The sequence below is a fragment of the Camarhynchus parvulus genome, chromosome 2 (assembly GCF_901933205.1).
Source record: "Camarhynchus parvulus chromosome 2, STF_HiC, whole genome shotgun sequence".
Classification (NCBI taxonomy): Eukaryota; Metazoa; Chordata; class Aves; order Passeriformes; family Thraupidae; genus Camarhynchus; species Camarhynchus parvulus.
Window position 1 is genome coordinate 68749567 of NC_044572.1, and position 19492 is coordinate 68769058.

General features: G+C 47.4%; 1 protein-coding gene across 1 annotated transcript; it reads left to right on the top strand.

The window, feature by feature from the left end:
• The first annotated feature begins 259 nt into the window (after window positions 1-259).
• On the top strand, window positions 260-6297 carry FOXF2 (forkhead box F2). The gene is made up of 2 exons (XM_030971538.1): window positions 260-1477; window positions 5395-6297. Exons 1-2 carry the CDS (start codon window positions 466-468, stop codon window positions 5559-5561), a joined length of 1179 nt encoding a protein of 392 aa, XP_030827398.1. The 5' UTR covers window positions 260-465; the 3' UTR covers window positions 5562-6297.
• The last annotated feature ends 13195 nt before the right edge of the window (window positions 6298-19492 follow it).

Sequence of the window (19492 nt, forward strand, 5' to 3'; positions counted from 1 at the left end):
ATATATGAAAGAGTAACAGTGCGGAAGAGATTGCGGGGCGGGGGGCAGGCTTTTGCGCTTCCTCTCCTTGCCGGATTAGGCAGCAGGATGGTCCCCATGTGGGGGGCAGAGGAGGAAGCGGAGCGGCGCTGAGCGGAGCCTCCGCGGGCTGCGCGGCGCAGGGAGGGAGGGGGCCGGACCAGGGCCGGGGCCGGGGCTGGGCCGGTCCATCCCGCCTAGTGCCTGGCTCCGGCGGAAAGCAGAGGAGCCATTGCGCAAGGGACCGCGGGGAGGGATGCGCAGGGCGCTGCCGCCGCCCCACCGCCGCCCGCCGCGCTGAGGAGGTGCCCGGAGGACAGCGGCTCCCACCGCCTTCCCCCGCTCTCCCCCTTCAGGGCACCCCCCGCCCCGGTACCCACCCCGCCCGGCTCCCCCCCTTCCCTCCCAGCCTCACCCCACCCTGCCCCATTCCCCTCCCTCCGCCAGATGACCACCGAGAGCGGGCAGCAGCGGCTGGAGCCCCCCGTCCCTCTCCGCTCCTGCAGCCCGGCTCCCGGAGCTCTCCAGATGAGCCGGCCGCCCTCCTCCGCCCTGGAGACCTCCACCTCCTCTTCCTCCACCTCCACCTCCTCCTCCTCCTCCTCGGCGGCGGCGGCGTCCTCCAAGAGCAAGAAGGCCAGCTCGGGGCTGCGGCGGCCCGAGAAGCCCCCCTACTCCTACATCGCCCTCATCGTCATGGCCATCCAGAGCTCGCCCTCCAAGCGCCTAACCCTCAGCGAGATCTACCAGTTCCTGCAGGCCCGCTTCCCCTTCTTTCGCGGCTCCTACCAGGGCTGGAAGAACTCCGTGCGCCACAACCTCTCCCTCAACGAGTGCTTCATCAAGCTGCCCAGGGCCTTGGGCCGCCCGGGCAAGGGCCACTACTGGACCATCGACCCGGCCAGCGAGTTCATGTTCGAGGAGGGCTCCTTCCGACGGCGGCCCCGCGGCTTCAGGAGGAAATGCCAGGCGCTGAAGCCCATGTACCGCATGATGAACGGGCTGGGCTTCGGCGCCTCCATCCTCCCGCAGGGCTTCGACTTCCAGGCGCCCCCCGCCTCCCTCGCCTGCCACTCCAACGGCTACAACCTGGACATGATGCCCAACGCCATGGCCAGCGGCTACGAGGGACTCAGCGGCGGCCACCACGTCCCGCACATGTCTCCCAACCCCGGCTCGACCTACATGGCCAGCTGCCCGGTGACTGCCAACGGGGACTACGGCCCCGACAGCAGCAGTAGCCCCGTGCCCTCCTCGCCGGCCATGGCGAGCGCCATCGAGTGCCACTCGCCTTACACGAGCCCTTCGGCTCACTGGACAGCCTCGGGGGCCTCGCCCTACATAAAGCAGCAGGGCCTCCCCGCCGCCAACGCCGCCTCCTCCGGCATCCACTCCAGCGTGCCCTCCTACTCCCTGGAGCAGGGATACCTGCACCAGAGCCCCCGCGACGACCTCTCAGGTAGGGGCGCGGAGGGGCGGCGGGGGTGGCGGGGAGCGCGGCGACAAAGGTTTCTCGCGGGGGAACCCCGGACCGGCGCGGTGTCGGAAAAAAGAGGCGCATTGTCTGCGAGAGGGAAAAAAATAAGCGTGGGTTGGAGCTGCTCTGTTTCGGGACAGGGCGGCTGTTTGAGGGGGGCGGCTGTGGGCACGGCTCCGAGCATCCATCCCGCTTGCCCGGTGCCGAGAAGGAGCGCTCCGAGGAAAGCCTGGCTTCGTCCCGGCTCCGTCCCTGTTGGCGCGACCCTCTCTCGGTGCCGGCGAGGTGGCAGCGGGGCTGGCCCCTCCGCGCCGTGCTGCGGCTTCGCTTGGCGGGGAGCGCCGCCGGGCATCGCCGCCGCCTCGGTAAACCGCGCTCCGCGGAGACGCGCAGCGGGAGTAATCAAATAAAGGCGTCAAATATTATCCTCTAATCCCTACCGGGAAAAAAAAAAAAAAAAAAAAAGAAAGAATTAAAAAGAAAACAAAAAGCCCTCTAACACCAAACCACCCGCTTATCTTTGCTAGAAAGATTAAAGCGGATCGAGTATAATTCTGCAACTGGAGGGAAAGAGTTTTCTGATCGCTGTCTCCCACCCCCTCACCCCCTCCCCGGCCGGTGATTACAGACAATGTCTGCTCAGAAAAATCCGAGCACAAAAATGGGTAAAAGATGTTGGGCTCTTACGGGGAATTTTTCCAAATAGCCCTTTTAAACGTGGGTCCCAGAGGTTAAGCAAACAAAGACAGTCTGGGCTGGACCACACCGAAGAGGATTTTAGCCTGACTTAACCCCTATGAGAGCGGGGTCTTGTTCAATTTTATGGGAATTTCAACAAGTAACAAATACAGGCGACCCTCAGCTCTGGGTCCCCTCCCGCCCCCTCCCTGGGCGCCTGTCAATCATTCTCCTGTCCTTCTGCGAGCGCCGCAGCCGGCCCTGGCCTCCCCACAGCCCGCTGTCGCCGCGGGGAGGGCAGCGCCATGCGAGTCGCCTTGCCGTCACCGCAGAAGGGACGTGGGCTGTCAGGGGACAGACAACAAGCAGTTGCAAAGTTTTCTCTCTTAAAAACAAAAGAGGCAAACCTCTAAAGAGCCCTGATGTGCCTTCTGGGGAGAGGCGGCTGCGAAGCGGGTCGCTGCCTCACCGGCTTTTCCGCGCAGGGGAGAGAGTGGACGGGATGCGTCCCCAGCTGGGCTCCTCTGTGCCCACAGGGTTCTGCTGCTGAGGTTTAAACCAACTTTTCGGAGCTATGGGGAATCCTTCCACGTGCTTTTTGGAGCCGGGGCTAGAGGCCGGAGGGTTCACAAGGGCATCCCCCGCCGAACTACGTACCTTCTCCGTTAGGAATTTCTGCTTTGGTTTGTTGTTTTTGCTTGGATTTTTGTTTTCTTTTCTTTTTCTTTCTTTGGATCTTTCCCCCCTTTGTTTGTTTTACTATTTGCGGCCGCACAGTTCGCCACGCAGGGCCCATGGGGCCACGCGTGGTGCAGGAGTGGGACTGGCCCGGGAAGCGGGGCTGGGAGGCAGATGCCCCCTCCTCCTGCCAGACACCTGAGGTAAGAAAGCTGATTCCTGGAAATTTTCATCCAGAAACAGCCCAAGAATACCTCTACAAAACAAGAAGCAGAGGGAGAGGGAGCAAGCGTTCTGGTCCACCCGGAGTTCCACTGCGGTTTCCGAGGCCGGGCTGTTTAAATCTGAATTGTTTCTGTTCAAGGACGGATACAGACTCAAACGAACCGCTGGACGCTGTCTTAATGTCGACCACCAGCGTCCGTTTCCAGCAGCTCAGATTTAATGCCACCACTTTGCAAAACGGTGTTTCCCTGCTTATTTTCTACAGCTTGAGTATCTGGGCCCAAGGCTTTAGTGCAAACCATACGCAGTCCTTGATTAACTGAACAAAAAAATCAAACCAAATTCTTTATTTTGTTTTCTTTTTTAATTTTTTTAGTGGGTCCAATCCTCATTTGTACATGATATGTAAAATCTCTGTGGCACAAATATTTCAGAAGAGTGAAGGAGATGGAGAAAAAGGATCCGAGTTCTTTTATTTGTGCTTATAATCAGCAATAATCTTTCTCCTCCTATCCCTGCGAAAGCAGTAGCAAGTGAAATTCGCCTTTCCCTTTCTCTTAGTTAAATGCAAAGCAAATTCGGCGGCTAATCACTGTTGGTCGGTCAATAATTCTCTACCCGTGACAGCGTCAGGGAGGACTTAAAACCGTGAATTTATATCAGACTCAAGAATAAGAGAGGTAAAAATTGGAAACAGGAGGCTTGGTTCTGCTAAAAGGATTTTGAAGCTGGGGGGCGGGGGGAGCCGGATTTTTTTCGCAGACTATTAAATCCTGCTAAATGATTGAATCAGGATTGTAATAAAGTGCCCCAGTTTATGGTGAGCATACCAGCAGGGTTATTAGAAAGCCGAGGAAATCCAGCGAAATAATCACTTTTATAAAGTGAGCTCTGCGGGGTGAAGGAGGGGACAGCGCCGGAGGAGAACGGGCTGTGCGCGCCGCCGGCCGACGCTGCCAAAGGGTTCGGCTCCGCCATCCTGAGGAAAACCGGGGACCTTTCCCTCCTCTTTATTTTTCTTTCCTTTTTTTCCCCCTAAACACTAACTCTCCTGCTCTTTCTTTTGCCGTTTTTTTTTTTCTCTTCGCCTTTTTTTTTTTCCCCTTGACCCTCGGTCACATTTGACAGAATCCCGCTAGCCGAGTTTGACATCCACAAGCCAAACCAAAACCCTCTCTGGCTCTGCCCTGCGGGCCTTGCTCGGGCAGTGCTCCCCTCCCCGCCGGATCCAGTAGGAACCCTGCCAGACCAAAGATCCCAACACCGTCCTACGGCTCGGTTTGGGGAGTGGGGTGACGTCTCCCATGCGGCCCCCGAAAGGCTGCCTTGGGCTGTGGGAAATTACAATGGGAATTTGCGAGGTCATTTGCATGTCGGTGCCACGGATGTATTTGGCTTGTTGTTGTTGATGAACCGTAGGGTGTATCTTGTGTTTATGAAAGCACACACGCGAAAAGGCGTGAACGCTCTTACACACACATACGCATAAATAAATACATACTGTATCAACACACAAACGGATCCTGACTGGAATTCAACCTGCAGCCGCTCAAGTCAGAAGCAAAATCCTCCCAGGAACGGGGTAGGGAGCGGGAAGAGCGAGAAAAGATGGGAATCGGGTTCAAATGGCTGTGGTGCGCGCAGGAAAACACGCAAGTGGCATCGCCTGCTCTTTCCCTTCTCTCTCTCTCTCTCACACACACACACACACACACACGCGCGCGCGGGCGCAAAACACCCACTCCTTGATCTACCCCCACGCCGAGGCCCTGATCTACCCCTCCACGCTGATAAGTACTGAGGCAGAGGGCAGACAGACAGCAGTGCGTGTGTGCCCCCGCAGGAGGGATGCCCAGAGATGCCCGCGAGGCCGGGATGCGGCCGGGCACGTGTCCGTGGGCATCCCTCCCCGCTTGCCTTCCTCTCCTCAGCTGCGTGCCGCACGGCCGTGTGGTCTGGAACGGGCTCGGGGGCTCCTATGGGCACGGCTGCAGCTCCGAGCCGATCTGCAGGCGATGGGGGGCTCCGGGTAATCCCCTTCCCCTCCTCGCTCGAGGCAATGGAATCCCCAGGCTCTCTGCCCTGCAGCAGGTCAGGCGCTGCCCCTGGGGGAGAGCCCAAGTCCTCTGCCAGGAAAGCCAAAGATGAGTTACCAAACCTTGGTAACTCCTGGGGGAACCGAGGCCGGGCGTGAGGGAGCGGTGTGCCAGCGCTGTGCAGGCAGCCTCTCCTCCCTGCGGGTGAGGGAGGAAGGGCTGCTCCACCCGGGCAAAGCTCTCCGACTTCTGAGCAGCTCTTGTTATTTCCTTCTCTTGCAGTGGGACTGCCTCGCTACCAGCATCATCCCTCCCCGGTGTGTGACAGGAAAGATTTTGTCCTCAATTTTAATGGCATTTCTTCGTTTCACCCGTCCGCTAGTGGATCTTACTACCACCATCACCACCACCAAAGCGTCTGTCAAGACATCAAGCCCTGCGTGATGTGAAGGCCGCGCCCCAACAGAGACAATCAGGTGTCACCGAACAGAGCCGAGGTGTAGACGGACCCACGCAGATTAAATATAATGTGCACTCTGATAGCATTGGTAGTACACGAGTCACTTAGCGAATTTGCCTAAGGAAGCAATGTTTTCCGTCCCACTCCACCCCCCGAAGGACACGTACAGCCATATAGTGCTCCAAAGGTCTTACTAAGAGAAAAATGCCTTGCGTGATGTTCTGGCTTAGGGGGAACCTAAGTGTCCTTATGCCAAGTCTGACCACCTTAATCACAAACCGCCTTTCTGCCATCTCCCAAAGAACAGAGCTTTGGGAAAGGGAACAATTCGACATACTTTTGTACGAGTAAGTGTCTTTGCGTAAGAAAAGTAAATGTCTCCGCACCTGCGAGGACTCCCCCTTCTGTTACTGCGTTAGCGGGAAATGTACTTTTTTATTGTGTTCTCTCCCCGAGCCCCACCAAGGACACTTTGTATGGACTTCAGCACCGACCAATTGATATTATTAAAACAGTATTGTTTAGCCCTTTCGTGTATAGACTGTAAGAAAAGTTCAATTTTTTCCAGTATTGCAGCAATACAACGTTTTGTGTTTTTATTTTTACAAAAGTTGTTTTCTACCACAATATTTTTTAAAAAATTATTTTAAATAAATCTCGTGTATACTCACACACTATTGCTTTAAAAGGAGAATATATTTGCACTTATGTATACTTTTTACAGTTTGCCAAAATATTTTGATGTAAAAATTTTTTTCCAATAAAATGTATATAACGACTATCACTAGACAGGCGTTTCTTTTCCCTTGGCTCCTTCCACCCCGGCATTCGAGAGAGTTAAAGATGCAACCCCAAATCCTCCAGTCACTGCAGGCGGAGGAGGGGAGTGAGAGGTTGACCCGAGCAGGCCAGTGCCATGCTCTCCGGGCTGCGCCTCCCGCGGTCACCCACTTCCCACCGCTGCTGGATAGACTTTGGAATAACCGAGGCGGAGGACACAAAAGCAGGAAGGTCGGGACTGCATGATCCTTTTGTGGAGGGCGCCTCCAGGTCTGAAATGCCCTCCCCACTCTTTGGGGATGCATCTGGGCGTCCCCGTATCCCCTTTCCCCATAGCGCCCTCGGAGTCCCTTTGTGTCCGAGGGGACTTCGCCAGGTGTGGGGGCAGGAGCCCCTGTGCAATGCGGGCTTGGACCCGGGAGGGTATGTCACGGGGGGCGGCGATAAATCCGTGGCTTGATAAGGTCTGGGGCAAGCACCGACCAAGGTGAGGGCAGAGAACCGGGCCGAAGGGGAGAAAAAGAGAGAAAAAAAAAGACAAAAGAAAACAAAAAGGGGCGCCCGAAGCACCCCAAGCAAGGCGATCCCTGTCCCCACAGTGCCCCGCGGATGGCGAGCGGCCAAGAGTCGGAGCCGGGCGCCAGGAGCTGCTCGTCTGGGCATCCTGCAGAGCTCAGGGCCGCGCCAGCCCCACGGCCGGGGGATGAGCTCCGAACCCACCCCGGGCCCACCGCAGGGACCGGCCCGGGGGCACCTCGGCACGGCCACCACCACACCCCGTCGGACGGGGACACAGAATGGTCCCCGTACCGCCACACGCACCGACGCCCTACTCTGCCCAGCCCCGCGCCCGAGTGCTGAAAAAGGGAAGAGAGTTTCAGCAAAATGCTCTGTGCACGTGTGCACACATATAAGTGTAGATATATATATTTACACACACACACACACACACACACACACACACACACACACATATATGTGCGTGCACGCACCCACCCACATGCATATATATATATATATGTATATAAAGATATATCTATGTAATTATACATAGACATAAAACTCTTCATCTTTAAAATACATATTTATGCTCAGACATGCCCTTTTCTTCCCTGAGCTTCTCAGGGCCTGTGATAAATTATAAAGTCAGTTTCAGCGTTTGCTCCGACCACAGTGCTGTGTTTACATTCTTTCCGAGGCAAGCCTGCATGGTCGTAATTTATATCCTAAACACTTGAACGTAACTTGTTTACACAGGAATGACAGGACCTCAAAGAGAAAAAAACTGCCTTTCCCTGCCGGCGGCCGGGCGCGGGGCGCCAGTGCCCTCCAGCGGCCCCGGCCCGCACCGCGCCGGGCTCCGGCAGCCCCGCAGCTCCGCACAATGCTGCCACAGCGAATGTTTTTTTAATTATTATTATTATTATTATTATTCCCCCACCTTCTGAGTGCTGTTATATAGCAGAAGATGTGAGTAAGGCTCCCAGGGGCTGGTCTCCTAAGAGAGGGGAGTGATTTGCTAGGGCATCTTTCGGTTTTGGACTTCTGTGTTCTCCCTTGGTGGTTTAAGACTATTAAGGTTCCCTGTTCCCCGTTAAAGCCTCTCAAACAAAGGACGTTTCAGAAGCTGTACTCTTTAGACATCAGTATGTTTCTGGGTGCTGCCAGTAAAACGAGCTCAGACTCCTTCTTCTGAATGTAAGGGTGACTTAAATGACAGGGAGGAAAAAAGTGGACAGATTTTTAAGTTAATCTGATCTGATTTTGTTTTGATATTTGATTTTATTGCAGTACCTTCTACCCTAGGAATTCAACCCTTGTTTAGTCTAAAGAACTCCAGTGGCTGCAGAGCCAGTGAGAGTCATGACCAAGAGCTATGCCCCTGTGAGGACAAGGTATTTACATTTTAGCCATACAGTTAGAAATTCCCTGCATCTTTTAACATTTGTTAACAGCCATTGAACATTCCCAAATACTTCACATTTCAGAAAGAGAAATTCTCTATTAGAGACTTCTAATCACAGCAGAAGTGATGCAGTACTCATCTCTCAGACTTGGGGGGATTTACGGTGTCAAAGTGCCAGAGAAAGCTGAAGTTTCTAGCATTAGAAAAACCCCCAAAATCTAGATGTGTACATTTAGTCACAGCATTGTGAAAGAGTCCAGGAAGGCAGACCCAAAGCTGAGCATGCATTTGCTGGTCTGTAGGGAAACCTGTGGCTGCTATGCTAAAGTGAGCACCAGTGGTATAAAACATGGGAAGGTCTGTGTCTCTGCAGCTCTCCCTTACTGCTCTTTTCTTTGACAATAGTCTGCTCTCTTCCTCTTATTCTCTTAATTCCTTGACTGCTAACATGTCCCTGACTGCTTGGTTTCCTATGTTTTGATTGTAAGGAGTTACAAGATACTTTTTTCCCCCTTTAGCAGTGTTATAACCCAAATAGCACCCAACAACAATCTCACACCTCTGCTGTATCTGGAAAAAAGTCACTGCCTGCTTTCAGCCTAGGACTTCAGCCCTCACAGTGACCTTGTCCTTTCAGGCGGGCTCAAAAGAGGATGTGAACAGAGAACTTCTAGGTACACTTCTGGTCTATCCTAGTGAACAGCTTGTGTATCCAGAAAGCTACATGAGCTTTTCCAACCAGATCAGTCGGTCTAATGCACTAGTAAATGCAAACCGTGCCTCCCTAATGACCCCGGACCGCCACAGCTACAAGAGAGCTACAACTAAATTACAAATAGTTAGTCATGTAGACTGATGGCATAGCTCACATTTGGTGAGGTGCTGAGGTAAATGGATTGAACATAGACTAATCCAAACATTTCCATTATTAGAACACGCTAGGCAGAGTCTCCGTGGGATGGGAATGAAATCACGCTGGAGTGCCTCAAACAGTTTGCGTGTGATCCGCTATAATCTTACATATATATTTTCTCCATTCTCTGGTTTCATCACAGTCTTACTGCCTCAGTGGAGGGATTTTGCTTGTAAGGGTGTTTATATTACACAGAAAAAAACCCCACTCAACCACTTGAAAGCTGGGATCATTTGAGTAATCATTTTAACTTTGGCAAAATTAGCCAAATGCTGAGATATCTTATGTGAGATGTTGAATTTCTAGGCGGTAGTGGACCAAAGCATTCTGTATAACAATGAGTTTATCAATCCCATTAAACCTTCTTGCCCATTATTCTATTAAGACCAACAGCAGATGAACATCTTGCTGTGTTTAACTCAGCTGGCAAAATACCTTTAGCTAACACAATATTTTCAGTTTAGTGCGAGAGTTTTAGCCTGCTTTGGAGGCAAAGAAAAGTAAAGATTTTTTTTAACTCAATAACAATAAGCCTGATTTTATTGAACTAGAAAGATTTGCTCATAACATATACATGAGGTAATATTTAAATAAGACTGTTCAATCAAATGCTAGGTATGTCACTTAGAGAAAGCAAGGTGCTGTTTTCAATTATGATTTTAATATACCTGAGCATGTGAGTACTCCCATTAAAGTCAATGGGATTATGCAGACAGAGTTAAAAGTGCTTTGCTGAAGAAGGATGATGGGACTAGAATTAAACACTACAGGTTCCTCCTATGTGCTGCAGCTGAGGTCTGTATAAGAAAAGGAGTAGAATATACCTGATTCATATACAGGATGAAAATTAATTCAAAACATACTCCAGCTTCGAATAGAGATGTATTCTACAAAACCTGCTGGCATTAATCTGCATGAAATACTGCCTTAGCTAATAAGAACACCCGGTCTTTATTTATATATTGAGCCATTTGATAGATATAAATGAAGAAAGAGGTAAATAGAAGCCAACATATTTTTGAATAAAAGCCCAGAGGTTCTTTCAGAGTTCAATGATCTTTGTGTCTAGATTATAAAGAATTCAGAGCAGCTTCATGTGACTTGCCAACTACTGAATAGAGCTCCAAAACATCTGTAATATTAAACAACTTCAAGCCTCCTTTTTATACTTGTTTTCATCCAGCAGTGATTTATAGAAATCTATTGGCTTCTCCACTGGTCTTTTCTAAAAAGAAATATGCAGGGAGGAGGAGGAGGTTTTAAAATATGTTGGGACACCGCTACCAAACTGCAGCTGTAAATTAGAGATATTTTAACAGTGGATTTAGATTTATTTAGGAGATTATGGAGAAATGCTAACTGCATTACATCGATTATTTTAAGCATTGCAAAATGAATTTGTGGTGGTGTGCAAAGTACAACTGAGTTCACAGGCAATTTGATGTTTTTAGGGCAATTCAAAGAGACTGTGCTGCTTTTGAGGAACAGGATTTCTTGGACTGGATCCCCACTGGTAACATTTTCCTTGCAGTAGAGTTGCAGCCCATTAATTCTTACTGTCCAAATATAGGTAGCATTAGTTTAAATTAGAAGTTTTATAACTGATTTAGTTGAGCTACTGAAATCCCTTATGTACACAATCTTATCTCATTTTCAGAGATCCTCTTTGGATTGGTTTATACCTGTCCCGATTAACATATACCAAACACATTTCACTTGATGAAAAATCTCTCTAACTAGTTTAAAATTATTCTTTGAGATGGTGTCTCATGCACAACAATTTTCTGATATGATGAAAAGTGTGATTTAGTTCAAACTGCATAACTGGTGTTTATGGACACTCCATTACTGTAATCCCTCTTTTAGACATGTACATCTGCAAGCTGCACCAATACAACCAACTTTAAAGTGGAATCAGCTGCCCAAAGCTGATTGAAACTAAACAAGGTAGTGTCTGTGACTAGGTATCCTTGTGTTAAAGGCCTGCAGCTTTTCCCTATGAAATAGCTGAATGTTTGAAGCTGGCTCTAAAGCATGATCAAAACTATAACTTTCTGGACAATCTTACTCATGAAATCAAGACCTTAAAATCAGGCCTTGGGCCTTCTTGAATCCATGTTTTTTGGGGTTGTTTTTTGGGGTTTTTTTTGGGGGGTGGTGTGGTTTTTTTTAATCTGGATGTTTCCTTGCCAGAGATTTGTTGACCACTGGTGGCTTGCAGAGTATTTTCTGGTGGCTTAGAGAAAGTTATTTGGTTACAGGATAGTGTTTCTTGTCCTTTGTGCTGGAGAGAATGAACATATGAACAATTGGGAGAGGGAAGATGTAGTGAAGACTGGAGTCAGCTACAGGATTCACTCTTCTTTAAAAAAGGAATAAAGAGCCTTCAATAGGCTCAAATTAAAGATAAATTAAAATTGCAGAACACAGAAATATTTCCGTGTTCTTCCACTTGTCTTTCGACACATGGTGTCTTAATGTCAGATGGTCTCTTGGCCATTAATGAAGGGAAAGTATTCACCACAGAGGAAAAAGGAGCATCAGAAAAGCACTGAAGGGGTGTACTTTGATTCCAGGTGACTTAACAGGCATGACCATAGTAGAGAGGGTGAAGATTCCAGGGAGCGATGTGAATGTTATCAAGTTGCGGCAATCACCAATAAAAAAGGTTCAAGAATAGGAGGAACATCTCCAGCCAGGATGGGAAGACCCACAATTGCATGATGAAAGACAGAATTATTAGATGCCTTGAAAACAGATATCAAGTTCTACTCCTCATATCAAGTGCTAAATCCTGTTTGATTGCAGTGTACCCCCTTTTCCTTTCTGAAGCAGAAACAAAGCTGCCCTGGGAAGCGAGAACAATTCAATACATCAGTATACTGGTTTTGCTTAGTGTGAGGCAGCAAGGACGAGTGGACAGGAAAAAAGCAATAGCTCAAGATAAGCGACCTCTAGTAAACAAACATAAGCTTGTTCCAGGGCAGCAGAGGAGCAGGGGGTAGGAGGATTCTGGCTTGACTACTCATTGAAGGTGTCCAACGTAGTCTGAACAAGCACAACCAGAGTGCAGGACTCAGCCAAGTCGCTCAGCAGGCTCAGAGGCTCTGTCAATAAAGCAGTAGAAACTGTTTGGTGAAGCCTATCTTAGACACAGGCACATGTAAAGCAGTCCAGCCTTGCTCAAGCTTCCAGCAGTAGGTAATATGGAGAGACATGCAGAGATGGTAGCTCTTCAAATTCTTTTTTTAAAAGCATTATTTCTTCTGTGGAAATCAACCAACAGTCTGAATTTCAGAAGACGACTTTATCCCTGGGTATGTGCCATTTCAAGCTTTCTCAAAGACGGCACATGCTCAGCCCTGCCAACATCCCGGGAAGTGCAACTGGCACATTGCAGCCCACTGCAGCCTTCAGACAGTGAAGCCTGATCTAGCATCCAAGAGAGGAAAGGACCACAGCTCTGTGCTTGCCTTCAGCAAGGCCATAATGAGGACAAGGATGGGTCTCAGCTGGAGCATTTTATGCCTGATGTTAGTGTGTTTGTGACGGTAACAGAGCTGAATATCCAGGAAGGTGGTGACAGCAGCAAGAGTCTAATCTTTTACTGTCCCCTTTCACCTATCCATGACTATTGATTACCCAGAAGACCTCTATGTCTGCCAAGTGAGTTTTATTTCAATCCTGGGACACAAACCTTGCTCCTATACTACTTCAGACAATGGCCTTTGTTACCAAAACTACGGGGGCAAGGAATGGCTGTGAGTGATTCATACACTACTGTTTCTGTTCTAATATTACATCACCAGATTATGCAGACTTCTGCAAGCCCTTGACATTTCCTTTCCTTTTCCCACTGATTTCCTCCTTATTGTTACTGATTAATAGCTTGCACTGCAGTCTTGCTACAGGATAAGGGTTTAATGATACCCCTTGGTAAAAGAAAAGACATCCACATGTACTTGTTTCCCACATCTGAAGAGAAGAACCAGGATTCCCAAAATTATTTTTTTTTTTGCTGTAGTCTGCTGATTATGAATTCTAAGTTCCCACCTGCGAGAAGAAATTTCCTCTAACTCAGTTTCTGAAGGAAGGGGTCAAGAGAGAAAATGGCCAGAACAGATGAGGGCAGGCTCATAGCAATTCAGCATATCAGACCACAGGAGATGTAGGGAGGAGCAAGAGAGGACAAACATTGGATTTAGCCCAGCAGAAGTGTGCTAGGTCTTCTACCAGCCATTGCTGTATTTGGTTAGATCCTTCTTGGCCCCATCCTTCAAACTTCAAGGGAAATGTGGTCAAAATTCCATGTTTTTATTTAGTAGAAGAGCATCTACTGTAAGCAGCTGACATTTGTCTGTTCCAGGAGATCTCTGTCCTCCTTTTCAACCACCACTGGTTGGGTTGGCTGCCTCCTCAGGGATGTATCTAAGAGAAGTCCAGAAATACAGACATCTGAGTTGTTTCCACCTGCCTACAGTTGTTTCTGGCTTTAAGTACCCCCAGGGTCCCCAGGCAGGAGCCACACTCCAGGGGTGAAGAACAGAAAACAGATGGTCATATGAAACAGACCATCCCATCTAGGGGCATTTCAGGACATATTAATTAGTCAGGAGCATGAACCACAACTAAACATGGAGCTCCTTCTATATGGAAAAGCCTTTGATGGTTGGCTAGAAATAGCTCAGAATGAGACAAATCCATAGTGCAGATAGGCTCTGAGTATGCCAAAAAGACCCATGTGCTGGCCAACATGCTATTCAGCTTGTTCATTTCCTGTATGCTGTTTGAAGCAGCCAGAGCCCTTTCTCACTATTCAGTCCTTTGAATGCAGAGTAAAATAAAAACAGAAGAAGAAACATGCAGCTAGCAAAAGTTCCAAGCTCAGCACTTTAGGAGGCACTTGAGCACAGGGAGAGCAGACAGAGGACCCCCCAGAGCTGGGAAAGCCCCCACTTATAGCATATGTTCTGCATAGTCTGCTCCGGGGAGATGTCAATAAATTTGTCTCTTGCCCACACAGCTGCCATTCACAAGGTCACCTTTTTCCACCAGAAAGAGGACCTGACAACTCTCTCATGTCCTTATAGACAGAGGCAGTAGGCAGAAACCTATAAAAAAATCCATCTGTCCATGAAGTGCACACACTTTCATGTTCTTTCAGGGGGACTTATGTCATTAAGAAAATGTAGCAAGTTCTCATCAGACCAGTCTCAAAGCCCATGTGCTCTAGGAACTTGTATTTGAAAGGGGAACAGAAAATTGGTGGACTTTAAAAAAAACATTAACAGTGTAACATCCCCTGCTCCTCGTGAAGTGTCTCTGGAGGGTGTGACCTACATCCTGAATATCCTTCCTTGTCTTAAAAAGACAGTCATCACACATAATTTTGCCAGGGCATTCAGTTTCCAAGATACCCACTTGGCAGTCTAAGAACTTCCGATTGAACTCAGAATTGATTTATTTTCCGAGCCCATAGGTGAATTATGCACATAGAGATATTAAGAATACATAAGGTATTCTTTCATCCTGCTCAGCCTATTCCACCCCAGCTGCTTCAGGAGAAGCAAGAAATTTTGCAGCAGGCAAGTCTGTATCCACACCAATCCCTCTTAGAGTGAGATTTGCACTCATATTTGAACTCAGCTCTTGGCCTCTCTAGCATCCTGTGCTGGGGGATACCAGAGGCAGCTAGTTAGTATTTTAAAGACACATTTCTTTCTGTGCATTTTTTCTGTGTTTATTTTGTCTTAGATGCCAAAACAGAAGCTCTTGATTCATGTTAATTACTTTTTTTATTATTTTTAACTGATTTTGCCACATCTGCCTTTGTCCCCTTCCTGAAGCAGCTCAGCACCATCTTCAGATATCCTGACCTCTGGCTTTTTACTGTGATACCTTTAATTCCCACATCACAGAAAATTAAAACTGCTTGGGCAAGAGACTGCATTTTTCTATAGCATATATATTACTACTAGTTGACAAAACTCCTTTTACAGAAAAAGTCAAAACAGGCATCTGAGGAAGAGTGATGGGATCTCTTGGAGGTGTCTTTTTTAGATCATGACTCAATCTCTGCATGCACACTTCTCTTCATCAGCTGTAAAAGAGCTCAGATGGCAGGCTCAGGTGAAGATGTCTGCCCTGTGGTTAAGGCAGATGAATCCTGGCCAAGATGCTGATCCTGAACAACAAGTAATAGACAAAATTGCACTGCTGGCTTCTAGTGTGATGCTGTGTAGTCCCCACCACTCTCCACAGGAAGCAGAAGTTTCTATCAAGCTGCCTTCAGAAAGACCCAAGTCTTTTATCAGAGTTCATATCAAGTGGCTCCCTGACACATGAATGTTTTGTCTTCCCCTCTACTGTATCTTTTTTTGCATGTGCCCCCAATTTACCTCTATCTGCCATTGTATTGGGCCTTTGCCTGCTTTGCTGAAGTTGCACTGACATGCTGCTCCCAGTGAAGCACTGGGCTTTGACTAAAATAAATAACTTCATCAATTTCACATCCTTACTCCCATCTGCCTCTCCAGACTGCCAATATATTTGTTACATAGTACTAGACCCTGGCACTTCTGTGCCAACATTTTTTCAGAGACAAAAATTTGCTATTTTTTTATGTCAACTGCCTCCAATTTCTTAGATATCATTCAGTTCATGGTTTCTCATCATGTGACAGTCTCAATTTCTTTAACAAAGATCTTATCAAAGCTCTTTAATAGAAGGATGTGGGACGCTGGAATTTTGGTTTGGTGTTTTTATTTGTTTGGTTGTGATTTTTGTATTTTTTGATACAACAATCAGGCTGGAAACATATAGATGCAATTGAAAGATCAATTCCCAGAGTGTATACATTGCTTTTCAGGCCTGTGGATAAACTTCTCATCTTAGTTACACCAGTGCAAGCTAGGAAAGCAAGAAAACCTTTGTTAGTTTGGGCTGATTACTTGGGCATACTTATCCTAACTGAAAGAAAACATTCTAAAAATATTTTGGAAATTTACAGTCTGATCAGATATTGTATTATAAATATAAGCTAGTATTTTCAACAACAATGTCGTTTGTAAATTCACCTGGTCCAACGCACTGGAAACACTAAATACTTGCATATACCAGTGTTTTGTTACTGAATGCATGTGCTAATGCAGTAACAGTGATCTGGAGAACACAGTAAGAAGAGATGAGAATGAGAAAGAAAACCAGCAAAAATGAGGAACCCATAGAAAATTAAAAATGAAAATTGTTATGAGATATGTCACCATGTCTTTCCTGAGTGTTATTTTCTGTGCAGTGAAAAACAAAGGAGGTGGGTAGGATGAAGTGCATAGGAAATGAAATAAAGGAGGTTCTAAGGTTCCCCAAAAAGAGTGAGCAATGCCAAGGGCATCAGGAGGCAGCTGATTATCCCAGCACTGGCTGGTTTGGCCCATGAGCTGGCATGTCACCAGCCCCATCCAGACCCAGCACTGACAGACATTCCAGTCCAACACCATTTCCGACAGAAAGACAGAGAGCTATGTCCTGCTTCTCCCAGCCCAAGAGCAGAGGTGCCAAGATGCCATGGAACTTGCCCAAAATTTAGGAGAGAAGAATGAAGCTTCAATCATATTCATGCATGCAGCCCTTCTTTTGTTATTTTAACCCAGTTACAGAAGCAATGTGTTCCTGTTGACTTTTTAAACTCTATTTTGTTTAGAAAAGGCCAAACTGCGTCACTGGATGGATGCATTGTCTGGTTACAGAGCTCCCAGGAGTGGGGAACTTCCAGCCAGCTTCCAAACCAGCTCAGCAAAATGAGGAGACAAGGGGATTTGAAACCAGACTGAAAGGGATGGTCCCCATCTGAAATGAGGGAGAGCACAGGGAAGGGGTGGCCAAGGAGAGCAAGGGAGAGCAGCAGGCATTTTCACCTTGGAGGGATTATGTTGATATTGGCAGATGGATACTGGCTGTCATAATTTGGGGCTGTGGAATGCTGATGTGAACAAGCCTTTCACAGCTGTCAGGGCTTTTCCCTCTTTCATTTGTGATTCTACATTTTGCAGACCCAAAATTGCTTGGGAAATAGGTCTGGGGTAAGCATGACATCCCCTTGGTCCCGAGAGGTGCCACCAAGGAGACGTATCACCAGTAATGTGTCTGGAAAACAGGGAAACCCAGAGGAATGACTACAGGAGGAGGATGGCTTTACAAAAAGCTAGCCTATAAAGAAAAACTTTTGATCTACGAATGGGGAAACACATATGAGATTAGGTCTGGGAAACAGGTATGAATAAAGAAAAAGACAAAAGAGAAGTGGTCAGAGTCATTCTCACAGAGAAAGAGAATGGGAAACCCAAAGAAAGGAAAGCATCACGCAATGGGCAGGGCAGGACAGAGGGAAGATGAGGCGGCTGGAAGGACTGAATAAAATGATGATGCTGGGAAGGCCTTTCCAAATGAAAGAGGGAAGTTAAGATGGCTAACCTGCAGGAGGAGAAGTCCTTTCTGTTTGGTACACTGCAGGAGTGGAACAGCTGCCAAAACACAGAAATGCATGCAATGAAAATGTATGTGGTCATGGGGAAAAGACAAATCTGCATGGAGGTGAAAATGATCTTTCATTAATCCTGGGTAGGCCATTTTCTGCTCATTTTTTAGAGGTTTTCTTTTCCTCTCTCCGAGACATATCTAGGTGACTAAAGGCAGATCAGATCCTTACTGAAGTGCATGTGGTTTCTGTGCTCAGAGGGACATGGAGATCTCAATATAGGATATCTCCTATTAAAAATGGTTTTTGCTGCCACATAAAAATGTATTTAGCTTGCACATGGATAACATTTGTGGATTCCTTCAAAGATGAGCTTTAGCTGTCATAACTATCTCACTATTCCTGTTTCCCTTATACCTGTAGTCTGTCTGCAGAGATAAAGTCACTGAGAAAGAATATAGATTTTCTTCTTCAGAAAAGTCTTATTTTTGTCTTATCAGTGAAATAAGTACATCCTGTGCACAGAGACTAAAAAAAAAATTGAAGAATCCAAGTTGCTTGAGACCTCATCATTGGCTTACACTGCCAGATTATCATAACATGGCTTAAGTAAATAAATAACATTGCATTGTCCAAAAACTCCTTTCTTGGAAAGCTTTATATCCAAGCTCTTTATGCAGTGAAGGTAGCATTAACATCTTCTTGGTCCTTTAAAAAGTAGTCTGCTACATAGCCATAAAAAATGTGGAGAAAAGATACTCCAACATTATTCCAAATAAGGAAAATCTGAAGCATAATTTATTACAGCCATAAATTCTCATGTAAATGTCAGCAACCAGTAGGTCCTGGATTTCAGTGATGGCAGCTCTCCTAGTAGGAAAGATACAGTGTTTAGTTTGAGGTTGTAAAAATGCTCATCTGTAGCCTTTGGACAGCCAGTATTCAGAAACTGCCTCCCAGCCAATGAAAGAGACTCAAGTGTGACAGATTCCTGTTAGGATTTGTGTCATGGCAACAAGAGCACTGGCAAAGCAGGGTGGTTGGTGTGGGACACTGTGTCTCATCTCACAGGACCAGCCTCAGCTTTCATCTGGGGAATCCAGGATGCCTTTACTAGGGAAGGCATGTGCCACTTCAGCAAGAAAAGAAGCCTGATGCCTACAACTGGATGCTGTTAGTCACTCATCACTCCCAGGGCTTTTGGGATCAGCAATATCTTGAGTGACCCAGTTTGGAGAAGATTTGAATTCAACTTGATTGCTGGTAGCGGAGGCGTGGGAATAACAGCAGGGTTTTGAAGCAAGAAGCCTGTTTCTGCCCCTGGGCTAACTTCTTGTGTGCGTTTTATTTGATTAGGCCAATATATTTCATCCATGCTTTCTTCAGCCCAGGGGAGCAGAGTCTTTGTGCCCATGGCCACTTGCATGCCCTTCTCCTTAGCTCTGTCTCTGCCCTTACCTCAGCCTGCTCCCTGGCATGCCTGAAACAGCCTTTGCCTTTGCTGCAGGGCAATTCAGATGCAAGGGAGGAGGTTATTCACAACAAAAAGCAACACTAAAGTTGGTGTACCTTGTACAGCACTCAGTTGTAATACAACCTGCCAAGGTAGAGATGCTTTTTATGATCAGAAATAAAAATAATTTATTTACAGGTTGACATTCTCAAGATGAAGAAACAGCACCTATTCAATGGGAGGAGTGCATCTGGAACAAGGAACAAGGATGCTCTTCTTTTCCTCATTTTCTCACTTCTCATCTCCTTTGCTTCAGGATTATTCTCTTTCTATCTCTACCTCACTCCCAGCAAATTTGAAACCCGTCCTTTATTTCTGTCCCCTGTTCCCTTTCT

Excerpts from the sequence above, each read along its gene's own strand:
- FOXF2 (XM_030971538.1), top strand. The coding sequence starts at position 466 with ATGACCACCGAGAGCGGGCAGCAGCGGCTGGAGCCCCCCGTCCCTCTC. Across the intron at positions 1,478-5,394 it reads CCCCCGCGACGACCTCTCAG|TGGGACTGCCTCGCTACCAG; the intron begins GTAGGGGCGCGG and ends CTTCTCTTGCAG.